Source organism: Corvus moneduloides, chromosome 14 (genome assembly GCF_009650955.1).
Source record: "Corvus moneduloides isolate bCorMon1 chromosome 14, bCorMon1.pri, whole genome shotgun sequence".
Lineage (NCBI taxonomy): Eukaryota > Metazoa > Chordata > Aves > Passeriformes > Corvidae > Corvus > Corvus moneduloides.
In genome coordinates, this window is record NC_045489.1 from 650,465 (window position 1) to 669,764 (window position 19,300).

The 19,300-nt window shown below is 44.8% G+C and overlaps 1 protein-coding gene across 5 annotated transcripts in view; it reads right to left on the minus strand.

Annotated features, from left to right (window-relative positions):
- FGF13 (fibroblast growth factor 13) overlaps positions 1–19,300 on the minus strand; it is a 239,877-nt gene that overhangs the window by 118,784 nt on the left and 101,793 nt on the right. The window contains exon 1 of one of the 5 annotated variants that reach the window (XM_032123719.1): positions 18,152–18,487. The exons of 2 other annotated variants lie outside the window; for them this stretch is intronic. In XM_032123719.1, the coding sequence (XP_031979610.1) occupies positions 18,152–18,182 (31 nt within the window). In that variant the 5' untranslated portion in view covers positions 18,183–18,487. Of the gene's footprint in view, positions 1–3,287; positions 3,311–18,151; positions 18,488–19,300 lie in introns of those variants that run through there. 2 more of the 5 variants (XM_032123723.1, XM_032123721.1) reach the window with 2 other exon arrangements.

Consider the following 19,300-nt stretch of genomic DNA (forward strand, 5'->3'; position numbering starts at 1 on the left):
AAAGGCTGTAATATTTTCTCACATTATTTTCTTAGACTAAGCTTTAGTTAAGCTGAATTCCACCCACAGGTGATTTTGTACAAATCACTTGCTGCACACTCCAAAAATTTACCCAGACAGTTACACCACCTTGAAAAATACTACTCAGCTGTAGGCTCAATGGAGTCATTCACACAACCAAGAGAAACCTCTACCTACACTGTCACTTCTGTTCACCAGCGTGTTACCTACTGCAGCAGCCACAGCTGGAGCAGCTTTCCTCAGCCCAGTTGCCAACGTTATGACTGAATAATCCACCTCAAACAATCTGACAATCAGCCAGCTCTCTTTTCCCACCATCTGGCCCATGCAGTGTTAAGTGATTACATCCACTTGCACAGCCATCGATTGAGGAACAACACGCACAACACCACATTCCCCCTTTCCTGAAACAAAAGGACTGCAGTTCAGAAGCCTGCAGTTGACAGTTTTAGAAACCGTACTTGAAAATATTTTTCCCCTCTCTACACTTACCTAAAGCCTTTCAGACATTGCAGAAATCCATGTGCAATTATGCCATCACTGTTAATTGGTGTAGCTACATCACACTTGCTGCTTATACAGAGAGGGGTTTCGCTTTTCACTGTTAATCAATTTAATCAGCAACAAGACAAATTAGCAGAAGATTAAACTGTCTGTTTTCCTGTTACTGTCTACCTTAATGAACATGCTTGTAGAGTCCAAGTAGATGTTCTGTGTACTGAGATCTTTCTCAGCTCCCCAACAACTTTCTTTTGTACACTGCTATGGTATTCCCACATATTGCCCAGCATACCTGCTCTGTACTAGCAACCTAAGTGCACCAGAATTACAATCATTTTCACACAGTATGGCCTTAAATGATATTATTATTTTACTTAAAGTGGTAGCTTTCAGTTCCTTGAGACAGCTGCTAGATCATCTGAAAGGCAAGGCGAGAGAGGCAATCAGTACGAGGTCACTGACAGCAGGAAGGGTTCTGCTCCCTTGCTGTGAGCAGCGAATGTGCAGCGACTCGGCTGATGACAAAGCAGGGAGGACGTGCACTGCCCAGGTATCAGCCTGAACAGACAGAACCTTGCAGCAGAAACTGGAGCAAACTTCACCTCAGCAAGCATGGAGCTACCAACTCCTTCCTCTCCAAGGGGACCCTGAGGGGGATGCCTTGGCAGCCGTCCTGCCCCTGCCCTGTGGATGGGCAGAGGATGAGCAGGACCTTCTGGGCTCTGCAAAATGAAGCAGCCAATCTCCCCCAGCTGCACAGTCCGATGGTGGCACTGAGCCAGGCTGAACAAAGCCAGCACAGCAGGAGCTCCCTGTGCCTCGCACCGCTCCAGCCACCTCTGCTCACCGGGAGCGGCGATGCCGCGCTCAGGGCACTGCCAGGTGAGGGCAGGGAGCGAAGGTGAGCCAGGAGCTGCCCCAGGAGCAGCTCAGAGCACTTCACAGGGATGGCTGTGTGCATGGAGATGTCTGCGCTCATGCCTGGAACATCACAGTGCCAGCACTCTACAGCCCGATCCAAAAGGGATTTCAATGCTATGTGTTTGCACACTGGCAAAAATGAGTTAAAACCCAAGACTGTGCTAAGGCAAATGATAAATAACTCAGCTGAGTGACTCTGGCCCAGCAGATCACTGGTCTGCTCAAACAGCCTGGCCAATGCCAACGTGTTGGGCAGTTGTTCCTGACTGACTGACAGACACGTTGTCACCAACGGGAAGAGCATAGGGACAAGGTCGCAATACAGAAACAAAATGTAGATCTTCTACAAAGCAGCACACATTTCCACACAACTTAGCATGAAATTCAGATGTTTCTACAGGTGATCTCCATGCCCAGGTGGCTGCCACACTCTGAGCTTGCACAGCAACCATCCACTGCCAGCCATGGGAAACAGCTCAGCACCAGAACTCCTACTGCTACATAAATATGCACACCAACACTCAAGATGCAATACACTGTTTGGAATTAACTTCTCCAGAAATCAAAAGGCAAAATGGTCAAATAAGGTTGTTCTGTTAAAGCAGAAATAACAGTGGAGTTTATTGCCTTTGTGTATTTTTATACCACATTGCATAATGTGCTCGCATTGATGTTCAGCACCGTAAATGACATAAAAAACAACCCAAGGCGGCAAGCACAGCCAAGCTCTAAGAAAAAACATCATCACATTTAACATTCCAGTGCATGAAGCGAATGCTGCAGTCCTCTAGCTTACAACAGTCTATCAAAGTTAGCGAAGACAAATGTCTGTCTTAGAAAAAAGACATTGTTTCAACATTGAGCTATAAATTAGCTTCTGGTTTTTAGGAGGTAGTAAGTGGTCTTTATTTTAGTAAAGAAAAAGCCACTCTTCAAACTAAGGACATTGCACACGGCATACTGTAGCTGCGGAGCTGCCTCGGGATACCACACTCACTTTTGTACTGCTTTGGAATCATCCACCCACATTCGAGACAAGTCACTATTTTGTGTCATTACTGTATTTATGCCTATTGGGCCTTTACATACCTCAAAATAAACTGAAGCATTTATCCTGAAAGTTGATCGAAAAACTTTAAAACATGGGAAGGATGCTGCTGCTGTAAATGTCTGAAACTCATGGCTTCATACCTGCTCCAGTTAAACAAAAAAAGTCATCAGGAAAAGCTTCAGAGCAATTTGCAGCAGCTGAGTACTTGGCCTGAACAACTGTCAAAACAAGTGCTGGAGTACAGAGGGCCTGTAAACCCTCATTCCTGAGCACCGCACTGCTCCGGACAGCTCAAGCTGGCAAACCGTGCTCTCAGCAGTACCTGCACAGCTCCTAACCACCCGTGGCCAGAGTCCTTCTATTGTTCCTTGCCCTGTACGCCACATAAGCATTTATAGTAATTTTAATATTAGCCCCCACAACTCCACGTGCAGCTTAAGTGCCTGAGGGAAAACGCAAAATGAATTTTTAACAGCTTCTCAAAGACTTCATTTAAGGAACGAGGTCTTTGCAGTTTGCAAACAAACCCACCTTTCCTCTTACCTTTAAATTTACTGATCTGTAATTTCCATTCTACCCCTGTACTCTGCTCCTGAACTGAAATTCTAAAGAGCACTTAGCAAAATTTTATTAATGTTTTAGTCTGCCTTTATCTATTAATTTCACAACAGATACACAACTGACAAAGATTTCTGTGCTTGCTATGGCATGCACTGCTTACTTCCACACTACAGAGAAGGGGATAAAAGCTGCAGATCCCAGATGTGCTATCCCACCCCCAGAATGGTCCTACCTGTCTCAGGCTTCTGCGCTCAACCCGTGTGAAGCCCTCTCTGGAAGGAAGCAAGCAGTGACTTTGAGCTGCTTCTCCTTGTCCTGAGCTGTCATGCAGATGTGGGATTGAGGCTGTCCTGACTGCCTGTGGATCTCCAGGCTACTAAACACAATGATCAGAGATGACTCACTGTCACTCTCACACACATTAAATGGTTCTGTCGATTTTCTGACTTGAGTTATTGCTGTAATTGTTGTGTCTCACAGCTGAGGGGCTGACACCAGGGTTGACTCAAGCTCCTGCAGCCGTGCTGGGTCAGGCTGCTCGTGTCGCTGGGGCTCAGACCTTGCCCTCACCCAGCAGAAGTTTTTCTCTCCCATCAGGTAAGACAACAAAAGGGAGCTTCCCTTGGCCACATCTGACATTTCAGCACTGAAGTTTCTCTCCAGGAATGCTTTGCATATCATATATTAATAGATTCTGACTAAAAGCTTTAGTTTCACATCATGTCTAGACAAAGTGTCCCGCTGTGGGCAGTAGCCTGGAAGGGCACTTGAAACAGCTGTGGGTGAACAAAACGTAAACTGTGTTGCTGACAGGTTGTATGCATACTGTATCTCATTTATTTATCGTCCAAAAAGTGAAAATAATGGGAATTTCACAGAAGTTTTAGACAGAAAGAGGCCAAAATTCAGGTTGGCCAGAGAACCAGGAACAACCCATGTTGTCCCCAGGCTGGACATAAGGAAGCATTTCTTCACTGGAAGGGGGATAAGGAATTGGAAGGGGCTGCCCGGGTTGGTGGTGGAGTCACCATCCTTGGAGGTGTTCAAGAAGCAACTGGGCATGACACTCAGTGATCTGCTCTACTCAACAAGATGGTGATGGGTCAAAGCCGATGGGACTCCATGATCTTGGAGGTTTTTCCAACTTTAATGATTCTATCACTGTATGAGAAGCTGTGGCTGCCCCAACCCTGGCAGTGCCCAAGGCCGGGCTGAACAGGGCATTGAGCAACCTGGGACAGTGGAAGGTGTCCCTGCCCGTGGCAGGGGGTGGGGCGAGGTGACCTTTAAGGTTTCTTTCAACCCAAACCACTCTGATCCTATGTGCATCACTCAACACCTAGAACAAATGAAACAGTCAGAAGGCAAGGGGGGAAGTAGATAAAAGTTCCACAGATGATTTTGATGGCAAAAATGTAAACATGCTTTCTACAGAGTCCAGGTGCACTCAGCAGTGTCCATCTACACCCTGGCTGCACTCTGACAGTACAACTGTACCCAAGCATTGACCAAAACTCCTTCACACCACAGAATCCATGCAGAAAAGTGACACCACAAAAGCACCACAGCTGCAAAGCCACAGTAAACTGATGCTGGAAGCAAAGAATAGGTGGTAAAGTATTTATAGCCCACCAGAGAGTCTCTACCACTTCTCAGCAACCACCAGAGTTTGTCTGCCCTTGCCGTGTCACTTGTTAGGTGAACACTGAATCTTGATGTAAAACTGCATCACTGCTTCCCTTCATTTAAATGAGCTGCCTGAATTGAAAGCATTTAACTCCCTTTCAGTGCCTTCCATTATGCTCTAACACGCTGTGGTGTGATTACAGCTTTAAATATTTACTTGACATTATCTTGCATCTGGCAAATGTGTTCTGATACTCCCAAGCAAGTCCCATGCAGGATTAAGTTCTCCACTGGTCTTTGCACAGTGGTAATGGATCCCATTTATTTTACCACTGCAATTCTCTCCGAATTAGGTCTGCAGAGTCTAAGAAGTTTTCCAACAATTCTGTTAAGACAGATGAGATTTGCGGGCACCAGACTGATTTCTAAGTTTCTATAGCAGTTAAGACTTTTTCTGCCTCCATTAGGCTTTTTCATCTTCTGTGCCACTCAGACCCATACAAAGACTGACTCTTACTCTGTTAGTGCTGTCAATTTGTATGCACCTTCTCAGTTTATTTTCTTGTTGTTAATTAACTATTTCATATTGCAAATTCCCATTTTTCAGATAAGGTGCTGTTGTCACAATAGTCCTGTAAGTGAATTATTATAACTATAATGCATTCATAAATAACACATTACAAGGCTTAAAATACATATTTTTTTACAGCTGCTGCAATCCAGTTGGCCTACATGTAATAGAAATTGTGCACCCATGAAATTAAACTGAGTAAAAAATTAATTTTCAAAGGCTTAGTTCTCTGAAAAAGTTATTGCCTCTAATTCTTTTTGGTCAAATGTTATTTTCTTTCCGATGCTAAATTAGAATACTAAAATAAATAAAAACGACAGCCCCTGGGTAGGGAACTGAAGTAATGAACAGCAACCAAATTCCACTGAAGGCCAGGCAATCATGGGGGTGGGAAGGAGAGAGGAGAAAAACAAACACAGGAATATTTTCTGATGAACCTGTGGCAGGATAACAGCATTCTCAGACAATTCTTCAGTAAAACATTCCAGAGTCAACTCCTCCATGAATACCTTCACAGGCATTCACAGGCTGTTTTCCATGGACCTGGTTATTGTTTCAGAGAGCCAAGAAGAGCCCAAGAGCCTGCCCAGGAGCTCCAGGAGACTGGAGGCACCTGCACACCTGACAGCTCCTCCTGCCCCAGAGTCCAGTCCAGCCCTGCATCCTCTGCCGCGGCCCCACAAACCCCGTGCCCAGGGAGGAGCCCTTGACCAGACATGCAACCCAAAGGCCAGGTCTGCTGAGAGGAAAGAGACCACGGGAGAGGTTTTCTTCCTCTTCTGCCCAGGTCAAGGGCAAAAAAGGACTGTGTGGTCTGTGGTCATAACCCCATGAGCTGGGAGAGGGGGTGAGCAGTGGGCAGGGTGCACAGTTTATCCTCACTGCTGGCAGCAACAGACCCACACTGGAAACTGGAGACCTAAAGAGACTCAAGCAATGGGACACAACTTCAGGATAAGAATTAAAGAGCAGGGTCCTGACCTTCAGTGATTTCTATAGTTTTAGAACTGGGAGGACAAAATACGAAGTGTGGTTCACCACTAACTGCATCTCCACATTCCTCCCTCCTGGCAGAGACACCAAATAAAATGTGTTTCGATTCGATGTCACCAAGCCTTCTGCAATCAATTCACCTGTGCTCCCAAAGAACGCCCTGATGACAGAGATCTGGGCAGACCCGAGTGCACCTGAACCTTGGCAAAGGCCACAGCAAGTGCCCCCTGCTCTGCTCTGCCTTTGCACTTTGTCCCCTGTGCTGCCCACAGGACACACCGCCCCCATGGCTCATCTCCTCCTGCAGATCACCCCATCCCACCCAGGGCACGCACCCGGTGAGCAACGGTGACAAACAAAATCCTGCTTCATTCTAAGCTTTGGCTGGGTTTTCACAGCCCCAGGAGAGCCAGCAGGGTTTCATCTGATCTCAGAGCCCGTGTGCAAGGAGATCTCTGACAAAAAGACCAGCTGACCAGCACAAAAGGCCTGCACAACCTCCCCCCTTCCAGGGATTCAACACAGACGCTCCAGCACAAAGTCAAGGGAACATTTTAAATATTTCTGTCACCTTGCTGTGCCCCTGATGGCTCAGGCTGCAGGCAGGCTGCTGTGCCCGCATTCCTACAGCACTGCACAGATACAATTTTTCCCATTTATTTGCCAGGAAGATACTCAGCCAACAACAAAATGGGGAGTGGGAGTTGCCCAAGAACAGTTTTGTTAGCTTCTAGAGAAGTAAAATCTCAAAAGAACACTTTGTCTCTCAAGTTGCTGTAATTAGGTAAGTCCACGTTTTTTGGCCAGCCCAAGGTTGCATTCAGTGGAACACCCTGTAAAATGTCTCCCCAGTTTCTCCTGAACAGCCTCAAGAACACTGGCAGTGGAGCCTGCCTAGTCAGCACACACAGAAAGCCATTAAACCCTGAGCCACAAGAACTAATCTCTGCGAGCCACTCACGCCCATCCCACAGGGCAGGAACACGACACACCGGAGTTGTTCCCAGCACTGACTGCAGCATGGACACTTACATTTCCTTCATACCTAAACCAGCTAGATTTTCATTTTATTTTCGGCTCACTCTTCATCCCAGGGCTATTAAGACCTGGTCAGAGAAGGCTTTTGCAGGCTATCCAAGGCTAAATCACCTAAATGCACACCTCCAGCTCACAGCATTTTATTGTTGCTGCTTCTGGCACATGGAGAGTTTAGATGAAAACAAGCAAATATTGGGTAAAAACGATTCCAGAAAAAGCTGAATATTTATGGCTTGTACACAGAAACCTGACTGGCAAGTGAATGCTTCAGGTAGAGATAAAAGGAGTGACAGAAGAGTAACTTTTATCTATGCAGTCTACATTTAATGACTGCATCAACATTTGCAGATGATTAGGGCCGACCTAAGTGCTTTGTTGTTTCTTTGTTCCGTTTCTCAAGGGTTCGGACTTTATTTATTCTTTTTCTTCTTTTTTTTTTTCTTCCTCCCCCCATAGTTGCAACTAAATATAATTTTTGGCTTTTAAAGGCCTATTTCCATTTATAGAATCCAGATGACAGGCTGGGGATGATATCTCCTAGCCGAGGCATCTGCCTCCTTGACAGAGGGAGAGATAATCACGTCGGGTGAAACAGGCTCGGCATCTATGACAAGCTTAAGATGTCAGAACCGGGAGCGTTGTGTCTCGTCCCTCTGGATATTTTTTCTTGAGGAATTCAGCCACATCTCGTGTGAAAGGCAGCTCGCAGTGAAAGGAGCTCGCAGTGCTGCTGCGCCGCCAGCGACAGCCAGGAGCGAGGCAGGGGACGCTTCGCTTCTGAGGCTGCCACGGTTTCTGTTTAATTGCTTGCTTATTTATTTAATTACGGCAGCGACAAGAACTTCTGGCCGAGCTGCCAGCCTGCTTTCCCTGGAACAATTTGCTGTGCTGGAATTGCTTGTGCTGGACAATCCTCCTTCCCCCCTGGATCTTCACCACGAGCAGCCCCACCTTCTGCAGGATGTCACAGCTGGCTGAAGCACCTTGCACGCAGGCAGGAGAGGCAGAAGGCCCGGGACACAAAGGGTTTGCAAGGGGACTGAGTCCAGAGAGGCATTTCCATGGATTGAATCCTCAGATCCAAAGAAATGCCTCCAGGACACATGTCCCTGCCTCCCGGATCAGAACAAACCTACAGCACTTGCCCCCTCCACACTGATTTAAGTTCTGTTTTTAATTTGTAGATCAAATGTTCTGAAGTCACCAATCAAATTATGCTGATAAAATTAGTTAGATCAAGGTGCTACTTTTCTTTTGAGATGGGCCATTTGATGCTGCAAAATACCACCAAATGAATCTTTCTGAAAGTAGATTCCTCCTCACAAATAAATTTTTCTTGCCAGATGCTGATGTAAATGCTCACAAATCATGGAAGATTTCCAACAGATGTGCCACCTTCAGTGAGACAAAAACAAGGAAGTTTTTTGAATTAGAGGATAACATTAAGCTGTGATTACTTGATGCAGATGACTGTTAGTACAAATATTTTAACTAATGTTCACCAGGGGATTTTTTTCCAAGGAAGGATGTTTTCCTTGAATTGATGTTTTAAGTTACTGGTTTGTAATGACTTGCACTATATATATATATATATATATATATACACATCATTAAGCTCCCTTAGCCTGTTCTAGCAGGAATGAAGGAGAACTCTTCACCAGATTAGGAGCTAATGGCACAAAGAAAACACACACTTTTTTCCTCCAATAGTATTTGTTATAGAACTCAGAAATGGGCCTAAACTTTGAACAAATGAAAAAGGGTCATAGAAAATAATCCTGCTGAAGCTGTAAGATGTTCCTTGAATCCAATTCCATTCCCTTCAGAACAAAAACTGAAGACTAACATGCAACCAAACTAGCAAAGACTAAAGACAATTTTGATGGTGTTACCTACACTATTTTCCTTTCAAGTCCTTCGACCACAACAGGGCACCTAATTTACACAAAGTGCCATTTTCAAACAGCCTCCCACCTCCAGACAGCCACGTTCACAGCTCACACCTGTGGTGGTGTGATTGTTAGGAAATTTTCTTGGCCTGATTCTCAGCTGTTTCCAGGTTACCTGGGGAGCATCTCCTCAGGGAATTGCTTTCACCTGGTTATCAGGGGAGGGCCACATCCCTCCCCCTGCCGGGATGCACAAACCAGGAGCACCAGGTGGTGAGGGAAGGGTGGGACGAGAGCAGGTGAGGTTTGCCTACACTTCATCTCTCCCTCTTTCCTCCCCAAAGTGCTCTTCTTCCCCATCAATAAACACTCCTGACGCTGCTCCAAGCTGAAGGGAATGGAAGAAAATCACCTTTCCAAGTCACGGTGGATTTTAGGGTGCAAGGACTCTTTCTGTGAGGGAGGCAGGCAGCAGTCCAGGGTGCACAGTGAAGTGCAAGGGCTGGCTGCAGGCAGAGAGCAGGATGCGTGTGGATGCACCCGTGGGCGGGCTCGGGAGAGGTGACAGAACTCAGAGGGAGTGGCAGAGCTGAGCTGAAATGTGTGAGGGGTGTACTCTTACAGGTGCTTAGAAAGCTCTGCATGCACCTACTGGGCAGAAACAGTCCTAGAAGATGATCCACCATCCACTCTGCTCTTCAAACAAGCCACAGGAAGTCCCTCCTCCCATCCCACCACATTCCCTTGTCTAGTGCTGTGGGAAGGGTCTGGATGGCAATGCCAGAACCTTGGGAATTCTTGATGGTTCCCAAGGCTCCCGAGATTGAGCAGGTACCATTCACTCTCCTCACTGCCAGAAATGAAACCAACACACACAGTCTGGAAGGGGAGCTGTGAGCAGCTCTAAACCCCCAGAGGACTGTGGCTCTGGTATGAACCACGGTACAGAGTTTAAATGCAGACGCTTTTGATCCAATTACTTGAGGCTTAACCAAAAAATTACAGAGGATGTTTCCTACTCACTGTGCTCAGATCTACTCCTTGTCATTTACCAACAATTTCATTATTAAAACAGAGATCAGGAAAATAATTAATAAGACACAACCAGTTTGCCCATTGCACAGCCAGGAACAGAGGGGCAATCTGTTTCCCAAATACGTTTGCGTACTGGTTTTTGCACAGTCTGACCACCCAGGTGAATGGCAGATACTGAGACCTCTCAGTGTGTTTCAGCATGCCACACAACCCACGGTACCGCTCAGGTGTACGGTGTGGGCTGAAGATGCACTCCCTGGATGCCATGAAAACTCTGCAAAGCAATTACAGAGGCAAATAAATTATTAAGAAAGAAGTGACAGCTCTGGGAATTGATGCAGATCCTGGTGAGAATCTAGGCTCTAATTAACAGGGAGTTACTGTTCAGCAGGTGATTGGCAATGCATAAGAGATGAGAGTTTGGTCTTGCTTTGAATACCCCCCTCAGCAGCCACGGGAGGAGCAAAGAACAATACAAGTTACCATCAGGGGGTTGGTGACTGTTCATTCCTTCAGACTGCCAAGCCCAGCTACATCTGCCCTCACCCTGGCTCAGGAGCTGACCTGTCAGACCCATCCCCTCCTCCTGCTGCTTCCTGCCCTGCCCCGAGGAGCACTGCCAGCATCCTCTCCCCCTCTGCAGGGCCACATCCCTGGACACGCAGCCTGGCAGCAGCAGAGGCACAACGAGCCTCGCACCCACACGCCCCCTCCTTAAAGCTTTCAGTTCTCTCACATCCGACTGAAATCAAAACCTGCAAACTTTGACTGCCATCCTGGGCACTCTTGACATCTATTAATAATTTTGTTTGTTTTTTCTCCTTTCATTCTGGTTCTCTGCATCTGACACAAGAGTTGTCAGAAAGGACATAAATGGGAGAAAGCACTTGACAAAAGAATGAAAACTTTCAAAGTAAGGTTTTTCTACAGAAAAGCAAAGTCTCCAGCCAAGATTCTGCCTCTTTCTGGTTTTGTTTTTTAAGTCTTTCCAAGAAAGTAGACTCGAGTCACAAAGCATTTGCTTAGTTGCAAACCTGGGGTGTCCTGGAGCAGAGTAAGAGACAGAGGATGTGAGAACCAAAGGGGAAATGTTTTTTTAACAGCTGTGCATCTACATCAGCTCCCTGCAAAGCCATCAGAAATCCTCCCATCTACTGTAACAGGCCTGGCCTGTGCTCCCGGAGTTCAAACCACCTCGTGTCCTTTGGCTCTGTGGGAATATCTGTTTGTCTCACCTGGGCAGTTTGCTGCCACTCCAGGACTGCTGCTTCTCCCCCCTCTCCTACCTGTTCTCAAACAGGACAGCTCATGTACGGGCAGATGTGAGAGTCTGTCAAGACATGAAGAGGCTGTTATTAAAACTTATGTCACAGTGAACAACTGTTCTCGCTGACCCTACAAGAGACTCCTTCATAGGCAGCCACAATATCACATGGTGTCCTGGGGGAAAACATCTGCTAAAACTTGAACCCTCTCAAGATGCCACACTCATCCCCACATTTATACCCAAACAGACAAGTACACTTCCAATTAAAACCCTGTGTGTGGATGGGTCTGGATATATCCACACATACCTCAGTCTCTGCATCAGCCTTGTCCATCTCTCTGGTGCCTTGCTCTTGGTGCTGTGTCATCTGCTCTGTCACCTTTACATGCACTGTTTTAAAACCTGTCTAATTTCTCACATTTCCTCTCCTTCTCTGCCAGGAGAAGTGGAAGAGATCACTCAGATATAATTTCAGCAAACAATAAAACCCTGCATCAATGTGCTGCCCTGAAAGCCAGTACATGGAAATCTGAATCTGATTCTCCAGCTTCTACAGCATTTCTTTCCGTAAGATCATTAAACTGCAGGCTCAAAGTTACAGTTAAAATTATGTCTCTTTGCAGAAAAGTCTGAGTTCCAGACAATCAAATTGTGATTCATAATCTGTCATTTTCAGTCAATATATCATGTCTAGCAAACATCGATTTACATGTAAGATTACAGACTTTGTGGTTGTATTTTCCAAAGCTATTCAATAATTGCAATCATAAGCAACAATTGACAGATAATTTTTCTAGTACACACAAATTAATCTTTGCTAATTTGACCCTAAATTACAGAAGTTTCATGATTCAGTTTCACATACAAAACTGCAGGTTGGTTTGGTCTCTTGGTCACATTATTCTTCTTCCCCTGCATCTTGTCCTTTCACTATGACACTCTTTGATCGTATCTCATTCTTTCAAAGTTTACTTCCTTTGTGTATTTGGTAGAAATGCAGACTTGCTTTCTCCATTTTTACCTGTATCTTTTAGCTTTGATTCTCTTGAAAAGTATCTTCTCATCTGTTAAATCCTTTCAATGCATCCCTCTGTGTGACGTTTGCAAATCCAAACCTGACATCCTACTTCACGAAACATCGTCACAATGATTTCCCAGCGCAGACAGGCAGCACCTCTCCTGCCCTCCCTTGAAGGAGCAATCCTCCCACCAGCTGCTTCTCCTGTGTCTTGCCCTGGAGGTTTCTCTTCACAGCTACACCATAACCTCAGCTCTCTCAGACTGTGGTACCAGTGACCCAGCCACCACCAGGTAAAAGTGCATCTTTACTCCTCTGCATCCTAAAGGCTTGGTGTAAGTGAATTTGTGGCTCAGCATGAAGTGTCCCTGCTTGTACTCTGCTGCTGGAGATTGGATTTCTGCTTTCCTTGGATCTGGGTACTGCAAGGTCTTCTGCTGTAGCACTGCCCTGCTTTTCCCACCAAAGCTTATTTGAGGAGCCTTTTCTTTTTTTTTAACATTAAGTGATGATTTTCTCCTAGCCCTCTCAGTTTTTAGCCACTGATTTTCATTATCATCTCACTTCAAATTAGGAGCTCAACATGCCCTCCAAAATCACATGTGATTCAGGAGCATCAAAGCTTTTCTTAAGGGCTGAAAAGTCCCTTAATTTTTTTTTTTATTGATGCTTTTAAAAACTCCGAGCGCATCAGCCTTGCTTCTGCTCGTTCCATCTCACTGTACACTCAGACAATGGCTCGGCTTTCCCAGTAACCAAAGGCTGTTAAACAATCCTAGTGCCCCGGGGTGAGCGTTATTAACAAAAATGCCCTTTGCTGTCATCCTCAGGACCTCCATTCAGCTGCCCAAAGGGGGTTATCAGGCCCCCTCCAGTCAACCCCCACAATTCATTCAGCCTGTGCTGCATTCTCAGAACTACCACTGCATTTTGTCATTTTTCATCATTTCTCGCATTTCCCTGCTGCATTTTGTAATTTTCCACCTTTTCTGATTTCCCCACTGCAAGTATAATATTCTGTTTCTAGTGTCACACAGTATCTTTAATAGCAACCAGTGAACACCTCTGCCATTACACATCATCAAGAAGAAACTACCCTACATAAGCCAGAAATGAAACAATTGAGAAAGGACAGTTCACAACTAAGCAAAACACAAAAAAGCACACTATACTAAACTTAAAAAACAAACAAACAAACAAACAAATATATATATATATATATATAATTAAAAGCTTCCAAAGCTGAATGGTCACAGGTTTTGCCTTGACTGGGCAGAAGATGAGCCTTGTGCCAGCCAACACTTAATCAACTAAAATAAGGCTGCTGTGATGGAAGGCAACTACCCCAACCTTGCACCACGCCAAGATAAAGAGTGACTGCACTAGAGCTTCTGCTTTGGTGATTTGCCACGTGTGCAGTACAAACCACGGCTTTTTTCCTTGAGGACAGGCTGGTTCCAGCCTGGCAGGTACCGTGAGCACGGCTCCTGACACATACAGGATGCCTGACATGACCAGGGGCAGGGCTGGGTTCATCCAGGAGCTCAGCTCACTGCCATTACAATTAAATCTGTCAATGTGGAAGGGCCACTCGTGGCTGCATGTGCAGAGCCAGCACCCTCAGCAGGGGGATTGTTATTTTAACACCTGCCTGTTAGTACCTGTGTGTGGTTGTTTTATTAATAGAAAGCATCACACACAGTCTGAGGTAAATTAAAATCCCAATTCTGCTATTCTGTGTCATTGCAGAATATGCCAGGCTGTTGTTTGATCTGGTTTCTAGTGAAGCAGGCTGACAAACTTCCTTTCAAGCCATTAATTCAGATATGCAATAAGCCTAACACAACTGCACTGTCTCATTAAAGCAATTTGATGTAACCTGCACTCATTAGAGCAGCCACCATCTATATCCCTGTGACTGCAGCCTTGTTTTCAGACATCATCAGAGATGACCTGCTGTGCCAAATGCCTTTTCTGTCTCAGGAAACTTCAGGGAAACAGCAAAATGAAAAACCTTGATTTGCTCAGGATTTAAAGTCCATTCAAATGCAAGAATATTATAACATTTTGAGTCTCCTTTTTCATCCAGAAAACAATTATTTAACTACACAAAGGGAAATTCTTCAATAAAGACAGTACTATGATGATAGTCACACAGGACGCAAGTTTACAGATAACACTGATAAACTCCCTCCTCTCTTTGTCGGAAAGGATGGTTCAGCCATCCAGGAAAGGAAATACAGGAAGGACAAATTATGAGTGTGCCATAGCTGAAATAATAAGAACCAGCCTGTGACCTTGGTATGCAGCCCAGGCTGCCATCAATGTACAAACCAGCTGCAGAGAGCTGCTGCCCGTTGTTGGGGAAAAAAAACATAAAAATCTTTCTGTGCTTAATAAAGGAAGGACACTAAAAAGAAGGTACAAAGACAATTGAGGCAGCATTTAGCCTTTAAGCAGGGACATTTACAGGTATAGCAGTCATCATGCTTAGGATAATTAAGCCTGGCCCTTGAACTACATAAACCCATTTCAGCAGCTGGAGGTGAAGCACAAAATCCTTCAGTGAGTCTAATTCTGAGTCCTCCATGGGAGAAATCAAGTAGCCTAACACAAAGCACCTTCCATGCACTTAGCACACTTATAGACTGTTACCTAATAAAAGGGAGACAGACGTGCAGCAGACTTTCGACCCTGTGCTACACAGTAAAATCAACTGCTGAAGAACAACAGCAACAAAATATTCTATGTGCATGTTTGCTGTTTCCTAAACAAAAACCTGTTTCTTGAAAGTCAGGTCCACACTCAGCATTTAATAACGTGGTAACTGCACTGACAGCATTGCAGGCTCACAGCAGGCTGCTGCCCTCGTTACACACCTGCCCCTAAATTATCTCTGAGCTCACATTAGATGGAAAAGTTTGTTAAACTGAATATATTTAATTATTTATTTTCATTTCAAGCCACTATGTCTCATATACCTGAGCCCATGCTGGGAGAAGCACCTGGCATGTGCATGGAGGATTCTGGGACTAGAACCAGAGTTCTCCTACCCTCAGTGTCTCTCATTTGAACTATAACAACTCACTTCAGCTGGAAGTGACAACACATCCTCCATCCTCCCTGTGGGCTGGCCCAGCTCTTCTGTGGCTCAGGCTCCTCTCGGCTTTCCTGCACTACCCCAGATAGATCCTTACATGTATTCAGGGAAAGTAACTGAGTTTCAAAGGGACTGCTCAGAGAGAAGTAAGGAGAATTTCATCCAGTCACTTTCTTTCTGAAAACACTTCTAAAGTTCTTCCTCAATTCTTTTTTAGGAGGCCTCCTGAGAAACCTGCTAAATAATTAATATCTCTTTCTTTTTTTGCTACCGTAATGTGAATACTTAATCTATTCCTTAGTAACTACTATATTACAAGTGAATGAAGTGAGGCAGTGGGGTTCCAGAGAGAATTTACACACTTCCACCGAGTCACCTGCACAGGGGTCCTGGGTGGCTCACATCCCGTTTACCATCATCACACTCCAAACAAGTTTATCTAAAGCTCTGCAGTCTCTGGGTGAACATCAGAAGGAACCAAGGTGGTGGTGAGGCAGGAAATTCTCAGCCAGAAAAATCCTCAGCCCCTTTTGAGAGCTTTCTGCCCTTGAGCTCAGCAGACAGATCAGAAGGAGCAAAGGCCCCAAAGCTTCACAAGCATAATACCCTCAAAATTACTCCTCACAATTAAGCTGTGTTGTCTGGGAGACTATCAAGTGTTTGTTGTAGAACTGCACCAGACACAGGCTCTGAAACAATGCTGCCCATGTTCTTTTCAAAATCTACCTTCCATTCAATAAATGTTCTGTTATCAAAGTTATTAGATTTTATTTTGATTTTTTTAAAAAACCAATTTGCTCCGATTTGCTGCCAAATTTCAGTTTTAGTTTTTAAAGATATTCCCATCTGTGTCAATTAGAATTGTGACCATATCTCGGTTTCATTTTCCTTCCACTTTCTCTCTGGCCAAGAAAATCCATGTAATTTAAGTTAGTTAACATTTCCTGTTTTCCTTCTGTATACAGAGAGATTTTAGGCATTAAAACATGGACATGAATAAATCAAGAGAAGGACAGTGAAGACACACTATTACACAGTATTTTAGTAAACCTTCAGCTTTATTTCAGTGAAACAAATGAAGAAACTCCTCCAGTCTCTGCAGAAATTTGGAAATGAGCAAGCAGAATAAGAGTCAGGGGCTCTTAGTGCTTCAGGCTTGGAATTTGATCAATGAGTTACCTCTAGGAGTATCCAAGGAGCCCCAAAGCACATATTTAACCAGGCACTGAGGGGACAGATGTGGTCTGTTTGCTCTGCCCTTGGTTTTCCAGGAGCGCTACTGCAGGAGTCAGCCTGATGGAGGGAAGGTGCATTTTCCATCACCGCTATTTTTTCTCTCATATCTGTCCTATTTTATCTTCAGGGAAGAGGGATAAACCTGTAATAGCAGCTCTCAAACATTTTAGCTCCCCACTGGATGTTCCTTCTCTCTCCCCCACGCCACTGAACACTGAACTCTCCCTTCAAAACTCAAATGTGGATGATGTTCACTTCTCAAATGGAACAATGGAACTCCTCTTCCCACCTTCCTCTCTCCATTTTTAACACTCTTAATTTCAATACCATCAGCACTTGCCAGAGCATTCAGAAAGTATCAGCATAATAAAGCACAAAGCTAAAATTCATCATGGTGAAGAACTGATAGCAGTTAGGATGTTTTTATAAAAATAGGTTACGATCAAGCCAGTCAGTCTCCAAACTACTCTACAGAGAAGCATTCCATTTCTGACATTAGGAGGAATTTTCCCCGCCTACATTGTCATCCCTGAGGGTGAAGGAGACTCTTGGAAAAATGGAACAGAGTGTTCAAAACACCAGCAGACCACATGCAGTACAACCATGCCTTCAAAATCATCAGAAGGTCACCAAGCCAGCACACTGAAAGCCAGGATCTATTTAAATATTGTCACTGTAAAGTGGATATATCTTCATTTTGTCCAAAAGGGACTTAAAACATGGCAACATTACACATCTAGCTGCAGGAGTGTGCTCCAATCTGCCTCACTCCTCAGTGAGACTGAAGGAATTAGCACTGCTCTGAATCACACATTACGGATGGAGTCCCATTAGACTCCTAAGAGGTTGATTACAGTGTCACATTCATTAGATCAGAAGGAAACACATTTTGTGTGAATCTAGGATTCTCTTCAACTGAGAAGTACTAAAAGAAAAAGAACAAACCAATTTATATGTTTTAAAAGTGAAATAAAGGCCTGTAATTACCAGGGTTTTAATGATCTCTATCAAATTGCTTTTTCAAAGCAATAGACGTGCTGAAGGGTTTACAGCAGTAGCACCTTAGTGCTACAGCACACCATTAGGGGTGCAAAGGAAAGGCTGAGGGGATCCCAGGGCAAGAAGCGGTGCTAGCAAGGAAATAAGGAAACAACTGGAAGTCAGAAAGAGATGCTGGCAGAGCCCTGTGGGCACAAGCCAAATGAAAACAAGTACCAGGGAGGACAAAGCAAAAAGCCTGTCACGACAGCCAAGTCACCCTGGTCTCGGGGGTTTTGCTCCCTGGCATAGGAGGAGGAGAAGAAAAGGCACCACATCTCCTACCTTGACCTATGGGCTTCCACCTTCTCCCCATTCAATCACTGCTGGGCTGACTGGATCCATGGGAAAGAAAACATCATCCAACTTGCCATCCAAATCACGTGTCCATCTCGCTTTATCAAAAATAAATGCTCAGGATTGCGTTCAAGCAGCAACTGGAAAAATCTGGAGCAGGAATACCCAAGAAATATGAATATGTTTAAACCAGGCAGGCCAAATTCTCATGCTTTCGTGTCCTGCAAATGTCTGGGCAGCAGCAGGAGGTGTTCCAGGGTGCAGGGCCGCACCCCACAGTGCTGCCTGTGAGCTCAGCCTGTGCAGATGGGAGAGGAACCTCAGCAGGGTGTGATGGAGAACTGCCCGGGCTGCCTCAGCTCCCTGTGTGAACACAAGGATACAAACATCCTTCTGGGAATTAACATTTACATTTCATTTGTGGCTTGTTTCTTTTTTTTTTTTTAGGCTGCTCCAGGCAACATATTTGTAGTTCACTGGACACAGCCTTCCTAATAACCATTACTGTTCCTGGTAATTTTTAATGAGTTGATGCAAAGCAATTTCACTTCCTTCCCCCTTCAGAAAGAATTTATTAAAAAGATCTGTATAGGAATAATGGACTCATAATCGGAGAAGCCACATGCCATGATCAGAATTAAAGGAGCCATCTGCTTCTTTACAGTCATGCACATCTCAAACAAAAAGTACACACATGACATATGTCATTACTTCCACTTTCCTAATAGAAAATATTTGTCATAATTGCCTCCACAGGAGTGCAGGAAGCTCCACCACCAGCTTGCAATGCAAGAGGAACCCCTCCCACTAAAGCTCTGCAAGCAGTGGATTCAGGTTTTGTCTCTTCCTCAGCCAACCCATCAGAGCTTTTCATGCCTCTGTGAATCCTCTGCAAACTTATTTTCCACAAGACCTGCAGCTGAGGATTGGCTCGCTGTTCCCTACCATCAACAGGAACTGCCCTGCTGAGCTCCACACATACACTCGTGTCTCACCATTTAAAAGTCAATTTAGGAAATTAAGCTGTTCACTGGATGCTGTATTTTCATGTCAATGTGTGTTGATATGCAAATTTTCTTTTCCTTTCACCTAGTTCCAAAATGCCCTGACAAAAGCAGTGATGGAAATGCACCAGAC